The sequence below is a fragment of the Centroberyx gerrardi genome, chromosome 3 (genome assembly GCF_048128805.1).
Source record: "Centroberyx gerrardi isolate f3 chromosome 3, fCenGer3.hap1.cur.20231027, whole genome shotgun sequence".
Lineage (NCBI taxonomy): Eukaryota > Metazoa > Chordata > Actinopteri > Beryciformes > Berycidae > Centroberyx > Centroberyx gerrardi.
This window is the reverse complement of record NC_135999.1, coordinates 26,074,015-26,083,403: the sequence shown is the minus strand read 5'-3', so window position 1 is coordinate 26,083,403 and position 9,389 is coordinate 26,074,015. Positions and strand designations below refer to the sequence as shown.

The 9,389-nt window shown below is 43.4% G+C and overlaps 1 protein-coding gene across 1 annotated transcript; it reads left to right on the top strand.

The window, feature by feature from the left end:
• Window positions 1-329: 329 nt before the first annotated feature.
• On the top strand, window positions 330-9,131 carry LOC139909250 (dnaJ homolog subfamily A member 3, mitochondrial-like). Its single transcript, XM_078281861.1, has 12 exons — window positions 330-534; window positions 1,791-1,927; window positions 2,215-2,298; window positions 2,826-3,038; window positions 3,497-3,649; window positions 4,854-5,001; window positions 5,204-5,268; window positions 5,449-5,577; window positions 6,135-6,250; window positions 7,137-7,231; window positions 7,866-8,013; window positions 8,239-9,131. The coding sequence occupies exons 1-11, from the start codon at window positions 330-332 to the stop codon at window positions 7,997-7,999; spliced, it is 1,479 nt and encodes a 492-aa protein (XP_078137987.1). The 3' UTR covers window positions 8,000-8,013; window positions 8,239-9,131.
• Window positions 9,132-9,389: the final 258 nt, after the last annotated feature.

The following is a 9,389-nucleotide window of genomic DNA, read 5'->3' as shown; positions in this document are numbered from 1 at the left end:
TGCCACAAAACGACACTTCATCAGTGAAGAACAACAGCTCTTACATGTTAAATTGATGAATATGGGAGCAGCAGCATGGCCCCATGGATCCAGGGGCGCTGATGCTGTTCTGTAGCTGACCCTGACCTTTGACCCCACCCACCAAAAGTGAAAATAGATTTTTCCTTTAATTAACAGTAAAATATCATATATATTTTTCCTTTAATGTTTACTTAAAGTTATGTACCCATATCTAACTTGTGTTTTTGCATATCGTCGTTTTATTTTTATTTTTTCAGAGCTCGCACATGCGCAGATCACCGCTGACCGTTGACAGTAGTGACGCGAAAATGGCGTCCTCCGCTGCCCGGCTCCCAACACGCTGGTTCTCAACGGCAGTTTCTTCTGGACACCGTCGGGCTCGTTTGCCGCTTCTCCCCGTAAGACATGGAGAAGGCTGTGCAGCTGCGATACAGAAGACACATCGATGTAGGATAGCGGACACCCGGAGCTCCTGGAGACCTGGAAATGCCGTGACATTGAGAGGACTGACAGGTATGATACTAGCAAGAGGAGAGAGGAGGGTCGCTAACTGGACTAGCAAGGTGAAGTTAGAGCTATCAACGGTCGTCAGCTGTTATAGCCCCTTTAGTTTATGCCTGGTCCCTTTAAATGTCAAATTCCCACTCATCCAGGCATTGTAATGTGCTAATGTTAATGCCAAATTAGAAATAGCAGCTATTGCTAGCTACTACAGTTCATCCAGGCTCAGTAGCCTTGGTCTAAGTATGATGTAACTGTCCTCTGATAATGTTTTGCTGTAACTACTGCTGTATATCAGTACCGCACTGGCCCTGTCATGTCTACATAGTACCTGTCTGTGTAAGTTAGGAAAGCTGTATGGAGAAATAAGGATATAAGTCTGCCAGCAGCTTTCCTCAAACTGGCCACTACTGCTATATGTGCCATACCAACATAAGTGAATGTACTGTGAATAAACCCAAATGACTAAACATACCGCACTGTGGGTGCAGCATAGCGACACTGACTATGCAGTGCAAAAGGATATGTTGTAAGGAATATTGCCTATTTACCACAGTATTAGCTAACACGACTGTTAGCCTGGGTGTTTGATTGTAGCTTTGTCCTGCACTCTCCTGGCACTGATGTATCAGTAAGTAAGCAAGTAAAACTTTATTTATATACCGACTTTTTAAAACACACAGTTTACAAAGCGCTTCACAAAGAGAGAATAAAAAGAAAGAAAAGACATAAAAGGACTCATTGTAATAAAACAACTTCAAGAGACAAACCCTTATCTTAAAATAACACATTTATAAAGTACAACACATGCAACATCAAACATTCATACACACATTTGTACACAATATACACACATAAAATCGTACATACACACAAATCATAACCAAATAAAAAGAAGAATCCCATATAACCACTTTTCATTAAAAGGGCAGCCTATAAAAGTGGGTTTTAGGAGCTGCTCAAAAGAGTCAACAGACTCACTCAGAGCTTCCTAATAACAGCCTGTCCAAAATAACATGGGCAATCCTGACAAAGTGCTTAAATGCAGGGCTGAGGGCCTAAATGCAACCAAGCTAAGTTAATTGTATTTTTCGCTCATTCATACTTTGCTCGTGCTTTAATGCAGTCCGTGGGATTGATAACCAGCTTCCCACAACATTCACTTGGTGCTGTGCACACAAAACAGCAACCCTAAGCTATTGCAGATATATTTGACTGCACATAAAAGTCATGATTTATAAATCCTTTATGGATCTTTTTCTCTGCAGGGGTGAGATGTCCCCATGTCATTGGCTGCCACTTTTTCCACACCAGCAGCCTCTCAGCCAACAAGCAGGACTTCTATGAAGTGTTGGGGGTCGCCCGCACTGCAACACAGAAGGACATCAAGAAGGCCTACTACCAGGTCAGAAACACACTATTTTAAGGAGCTTGAGCTGTCTACCTACATAAATATTCTTAGTAATATGTCATTGTTAACAGTGAAGAGCAATGGAAAGTGGATGAAAGTGTTTTGATAGTAGAACAAGAGATTGTGAGCAGGCATAGACACCTAGTGTATTAAGAAACTGGGCCTGTTAGGATGCCTTTAGGAAGAGGACTGTATGAGTTTGAATCTGACGCACTCTGTGCAGTCATCTTCCCTCCCACTTTTTGGTCTGTCTTCATTAAACTTTGGTTGTCCCTCTTCAGATGGCGAAGAAGTACCACCCGGACACCAACCCAGACGACCCGGAGGCCAAAGAGAAGTTTGCCAAGCTGGCTGAAGCCTATGAGGTACAAAACATCATGCGTAATATTTACAAGAACATCATAATTCCCTCTGCAGTTTATTTAAAGTACAGTGGATCTAGTGCTTAAAGATGAGCAGCTTCCTGGAGCGATGTTATTCAGTCCTCCAGACGTATTCCACAGTAAGATGTGCTGGACTGGCAAGAGTGGATGCTGGCATTTGGACGTTTTGCACTGTTAGAGGGCCTTTACATGTAGCCTATGTGTGTAGTTTATTCATACAAAGGCAGATACAACCACAGGAACCTAAAGCAAGGGAATGCCCAGTGTGTTTTACCGTAGTATCTTTATTTAATTCTAGCTTCACACATATACAGTACATATTGGTAAAGTACACTTTAGCAGTATAAACCAGCAGTCAGTGAACTAGGCAGCCTCCCACTACCATCCTTATTCGCTTAAACCATTGAGCTGCTCTCAGACCTTCTCCTGTGTGTTTTGTGCTAATTGCAAAGTGAGGCTAGGAGTCACAGCTGTTCACACTCACCTCAGGTCTGCTGTTTTGTGTGCAGGTGCTGAGTGACGAGGTGAAGAGGAAGCAGTATGACACGTATGGTGCGGCGGGCTTCGACCCCAGCCGCGGGGGGGCGGCAGGCCAGCAGCAGTACTACAGGGCCGGAGGGGCGAACGTCGACCCTGAGGAACTCTTCAGGAAAATCTTTGGAGAGTTCACCGGAGGCGGGGGCTTCGGAGACTTCCGCAGCATGTTTGAACAAAGACCTGAGGTTAGGGCAGGCAGGATTATAGCATAATGTCTAATGCAGACAAATAGATTGAAATGCAGAAGTGGTAAAAAAAAAATGAACCAACGAGAAACAATGGGGATGCACGTTTCCCCAACCAAACCGCAAGTTTTGCTATTGCTGTAAACATATCTATGTTTTTTTTTTGTTAGCCACTATGCTGAAGTTAGCCATGTTGACTTTTACATATTTAGATCTCTCTGTTGTTAACAGGTTGTAAGAATGCTAACATTGTTAAGCTAACGGCATTAAAAGTGACTGGTAGCATCACCAGCATCTTAGCTGTACCCTGCAAGTACCTGAATGTACCTGTAGGTAGGTATCTATATATATGCATGTAAAATGTATTGTGTGGAAATATAATGCAGCAAACAATGAACCTCAACTGTTTAAATGTATTGAAGTATGTAATTTCTCCCTCTCCCTGTGTGTTTCCACAGTTTGTGATGGAGCTTACGTTTGCCCAGGCAGCAAAGGGCGTGAGCAAGGAGATGACGGTGAACATTGACGACGCCTGTCAGAGGTGTGACGGGAAGGGCAGCGAGCCGGGCACCAAGGTCTCACACTGTCACTACTGCAACGGCACCGGCATGGTGAGTTACAGAGCAAGAGGTGGCAGCAGGGTGCTGCAGAGAGTAAGGCTGAGTGTCCATACAGTGTTTTTTTCTGAGTGACAGCTTTTTTCAGTTGTTCCCAATGAGGAGAGAGCGTATGCGGCCGCCTAGAGAAAAAGCGCTGCACCCTGCGTCTTTTTTCAGAGCGCTCCGACTTTTTTGTGCGGCCGCTCCGAGCGCTTCTAGTTGAAAATCTCTGAACTTTTCAGAAAGGCGCTGGTGTCGTCACCAGCGCGAGTAGTGATATGTTGTCAAGATATTGTTGAGATATTGTTGTCATAGAAACAAAATCCACGCGCAGCTGGGATGAAGCCCTCTTCAGCGCCCTGCCAGCGCTTTTCTGCCAGAGAAAAACGCTATATGGACACACGCCCTAAGGTGACCTCCCTTTAACCAGTGGCTTTAACTAGGCTTCAAGCCCCGAGCAAGACACTGAATCCCTACCAGCACCGTTTGCTCTGACCTCCTTGTGTAAGGGAGGCAGGCGAAAAGAGTTTCCTTAAGGGGATCAATAAATTGTCACATTACATTCTTTGTCTTCTTATTAAGAGACATGAAATGGTAAATGCTAACAAGAAACACCAACCCATGACTCCATTTAAAACACATTTCGCCTGATTGACAAGAAATCCTGTCTTATCTTTCTTTCTTGTGTCTCCCCTATTCCTACTGCTTCCTTGTCAACCTTCCTACTGTCCCCAAAAAAGTGACGAGGAACAAACCTCTACATGATTTTGATGGATAAACGATATGTCATTCTTGTTTAAAGGCCATATGTATTGCCATAGATTTGCTGTGTGCCTCTAATTCTTCCCCTTAAGGCTGGTTCATGTTTCACACGGAAATGACTGAGTGTGCGCAGTCAAAATGACGTAATTTCGCCCAAAACAGCTGCATTGGAGGCTCAACAAGGAGCAAGCAGAACTACTTTCTGATTCTGATTTATTTTTTCTTGTTGGGGGTGTTTTTTCCTCCAGTGCCACTAAAGTGCTAGAGTTTTCAGGTGCATGGTTGTCATGAGAAGCATGAACATCAATGTCACGGACGGCTCCCGCACTTCTAGCCACGCATGAAGTATGAATCAGCCCTTAGGAGAGCCCTGCCTTTTTTGGCCTATCAGGCCTTTACCATACAGTTCTTCTGTGCCACTAGCCACATATTATACTCTTTCTGTCTGTTGTAGGAGTCAATCAACACAGGTCCCTTCATGATGCGCTCCTCGTGTCGGCGCTGCGGTGGGAGGGGATCCATCATAACCACGCCCTGCGCGCTGTGCCGAGGTTCAGGCCAAACCAAGCAGAGGCAGACCGTCACTGTGCCGGTACCTGCCGGTAGGTTTTCACCCAGGCAACTCTCACAAGTAGCAACATTTTGAGTTTTAACGTTCCACTATATTGATGTGTGTGTGTGTTTGTGTTTGTGCATGTACACCTATGTTTAAGAGTGTGCTGAGGTTTTTAAAACTAAAAGGGATTTGATATAATGGAAAATTCACTGGGCCAAAATAATAATTTTGGTGATATTGTCTTCCAGGAGTGGAAGATGGTCAGACAGTGCGCATGTCAGTAGGGAAGAGAGAAATCCTCATTACGTTCAGGGTGAGTTTGCACTGCATTGCGTCTGTCACAGATTTTCTCACTAGAATTCTTTCATTATTTTCCTGCTCTTTTGGAGCTTTTAAAGCAGTATGCCTGCAATTGAACAAATGGATAATTGCACTAAGATTGTCAGAGTATTTTGGAAAGTGTGTTTGATGTGTTTGATATGTCCTCCTGCAGGTCCAGAGGAGCCCGGTGTTCAGGCGGAGCGGAGTGGACATCCACTCTGACGCCCTGATCTCTGTGGCCCAGGCCGTCCTGGGGGGCACAGCCCGGGCCCAGGGCCTCTACGAAACCATCAGTATAGTGGTGAGCAAGCAAGAGAGCTGCACCATATAGACCATATGTCATTCCCCAGTTTCCCCCTGGGGATTAACAAAGTATCTGTCTGTCTGTCAAGCACTTATTTTTATAGAGTATCAATATTTTGAAGTTTTACGTTTCAGTGAAAATTCCTTTCTATATAGCTTTAAATATTATGTGTTTTGTTGCAATGAGGATTGGGCGATTAGGCAGATACATGGGAGATCAATGATGGTGGAAATTCCCCTGCATGATTTTTTTTGCCAATTTAAATTACGTTGCTCTTTGGTAAGTTAAAATGTAGCTGAGAGACACTCAAATAAGGAAGCATACGGAGGGACAAAAATTAGGCTTAAGTTGGGTGTGCTGGTTTTGTCCCTTGTGCTACTTCTTCCTATTAGGAATGCTCAGCCAACTGGTGCCAATGAATCTATAAAGTCTTCCTTGTGTGTCTGTCTGTCTCTGTCTGTAACCATATGGTAATATGGATTTCATGTATTGTTCAAAATTCTGTTGTCTATTCTCTGTTCCATAGTTTGTTGTGTGTGTGTGTGTGTTTCCAGATCCCTCCCAGCTGCCCAGCTGACCAGGTGATCCGGCTGCAGGGGAAAGGCATTCGCAGGATGAACAGCTACAGCTACGGAGACCACTATGTTCACATCAAGATCAGAGTGCCCAAGTAAGACACACACACACACACACACACACACACACATTCTAACCATATGTTCAGACTGCTAGCTAAGGCTACATGATTAAGACTAAAAAGACAATCCTGATTATTTTGGCAGATATTGTGATCATGATAATCAATTACAATTTTTAGTCTCAGTTGAAAGAGGAACAAAATTATTCGACTGCACCATTTGCACCTTAAATCAACATCTTTATACTATGTGCAACTACAGAGGGCGTGTAAATGGAATGAAAGTTTTCCACTACTGCTGGCTTCTCTCCAATGGCCAATTTGAGCTGGCTGATTGATAATTGTGGCACTACTGGTGTGGCAGTGATAGACTAGTGGTTCAGAGGTTCATGCAGCCACAGCACTGTGTGATTGCTGCTTATGGGTGATGTTGCCCAAAATGTCAGCCATCTTTTCATTGCCACTGATGTAAATATCAGCCAAATTGTCTCAGGGCTTTTAAAATGAATGGACTACTTGTGACTGGTGTTTCAAGTTGCCCGCAATGTGAATGCAAGATAATAAACCTAAAATCAGCAAGAAAAGTTTTTGTGAATGAATGGTGGGTGTGACACCACTATACCTAACTCTAAGAGAAACAAGCTGACACGTAAGTCAGAACTTGAACAACAGTGTTAATAAGGCTGATGTGAGCATAGCTGACATTGTGCAGATTAAAGTTGATTCATTCTGGGTTTATGACAGATGTTTTAGGATTAGGACAGGCAAACAGTACTGGTCCATTATGGAATAATATCAGGAGTCAGACTTCTGTCTTCTGTTCTGGTAAATATCATACACCTGTCCCCTGTTGTAAATCCAGTATGACTCAGTTCTGTATCGTGTCATTGTGTCTCCTCATGGCCTCCTGTTCCTGCAGGAAGTTGACCCGTAGACAGCGCTCTCTGATGCTGAGCTACGCTGAGGAGGAGACGGACGTGGCGGGGACTGTCAACGGAGTCGATCCTTCTGCAGGTCAGACCAGTTTACCAGGGATCTGCCTATTTAATTCACACACACACACACCAGTACACACGTTTTCTCTTTGTCATACATTGGCTCTCTGTCTTGCCATTGCTGATGTCTTACTTGTGTATTCCAGTGTTTCTCTGGAATACACAAGGTGAATAGTCAGGTTAAGCCTGGAGCGCATCGCTGTTGTCATGTGAAAAACTCGTAACTCCAATTTTGGGGATTTCATTTCAACTGAAGGATTGAAATGTTCCTCTATATATCTATAATTCTTTCAAGTCCCACTGGATAAACTCAAAGATGCATGGTGGCTAAAAAGCAGACAGATTTATTAGCTTATGAAAAGTTGACATTTTGGAAATAAAAGGTTTTTACCCAACAGCAGCGATATGCTCACTTAAAAAAATATGATTAGTATTGTTCTTCTTAAATGGAGAATGTTAGTGTTGCATGGGCTAAAGGCTGTTTTCGAGGCTTGACAAGCACAATTTATTGGGGAAACACTGGTACACACACACACACACACACACGCACACACACACAGTCAGAGATGGACAGTCCCAATACACTGAAGGCTTATGATGCCATCAGCAGTAGTTCCAGTAGTTGAGCTGATGCAGTGTGTGTTTGTGTCCAGGAGGGGGCAGCAGCAGCAGCAGCACTGCAGGCTCTGCTGCAGGGTCCACCAGCACAGAGGAGGGACAGGACAAGCAGCAGAAGGAGGAGGAGGAGGGAGGCTTCTTCTCTAAACTAAAGAAAATGTTTAGCTGACACTCAGGCTGCAGGTGGGAGCCTCAAACATTCAAAAGTCATCCGACCCCCTTCCTGAAAAAGTGTAATTGCCATACATATTGAGACAGTAGGCACATAAACAGAAAAACCTTAAAAACAGTAATGCAGATTATTTCACAATCTGATCTGCAGCACCACACCTATTACAGCTCCCCAGTCCCTCTTTCAGTTATATTTCAAACTTAGATTTTTATTAACTTGTGTTCTCCCCTCTCCAGGTAAAAACCAGCAAAACGGTGAATGAAGTAAAGCAATACACTGACTGAGCCTCCATGCCTTCTCCTCCTGCTTTCGGGATTGAGTAATGAAGAGAAAGAGAGAGAGAGAGGCAGAGTGGTAACTGATGTGTTGACACAGTCACACATCGTTAAGGCTGAGGTTGTCAAACAGGCCACAAAGACGCCATGCCCACCCACGCACCCGCTGGCCCGTCACCAGACAGAAAGGTGTTGGGTTGAGAAACTAAGAACCCGAGTTACCTGGAAGAGAAACAAGATGCCGACTTCGCCTGTCCAAGATAGAACCGAAGAGAGGACAGCTGTGGTTTAACTCTCCTCCCTGCTCCCTGTGTCTGAAACTACGCTGCTCATTCATGACATTCACTGAAAAATAGAAAGAGTAATCATGTTTATTTTGACTGGCATTTCAAAAAGTGCTCTACAGACAATAACTCACTGTTAAATAAAAGCTAATAAAATAAACCATAAAAATGCCAGACATGAGTAAAAAGTTAGCTAAAAGAATAAAACAGGCAAATAAAATTCTAATTGGATAAGTAAAAACAAATTGTATGACTGTAAAAATGGGGTTTAGGGAGTGATTTAAAAGATGACTTTTTTTTTATTTTTATTTTTTTTATTTATAACCTAAGCATCACAGGCAGGCAAAATATTAACATAATGTTGAAACTCCCTCTAGTTTCCTCCCACAGTTTACATAATCCAGTGCTGTGAAATCTGTTGGGAGAGCAGAGGAGGAGAATAGGGACGTTGACATCATCTCATCATGAATCTCAGTTACTGTCAGATCCAGACTAATGTTAGTTTTATTACCGTTATTATGTTGTACATGTGTGTGGCACCACAGCTGTGCAAATGCATATTTAAATAAAACACTATGGTATTGTAATTTGTTCTGGGGCTTTTTTGCTTTCTAACTAAACTGACATTCAAAATCCCAATACTGAAAGTCAACAGTAGATGGTGGTGTTCGGTCAGTAATGTCGTCATTTTGCTCTTGTCTGGTCCCATACCAAGACTGTACAACTTTCTGAGACGCTCACACACTCAGTGACCCTTTGATGTGTTCAGACACCCACTTCATTACTATGTGCAGTGTCTGAACAGAAGCTTTTGTGAGAGCCTCTGAG

Coding starts and splice junctions, on each gene's coding strand:
- LOC139909250 (XM_078281861.1), top strand. CDS start 330: ATGGCGTCCTCCGCTGCCCGGCTCCCAACACGCTGGTTCTCAACGGCA. Junction 1,928..2,214: donor TCAAGAAGGCCTACTACCAG/GTCAGAAACACA, acceptor GTCCCTCTTCAG/ATGGCGAAGAAGTACCACCC. Junction 6,251..7,136: donor ATCAAGATCAGAGTGCCCAA/GTAAGACACACA, acceptor CTGTTCCTGCAG/GAAGTTGACCCGTAGACAGC.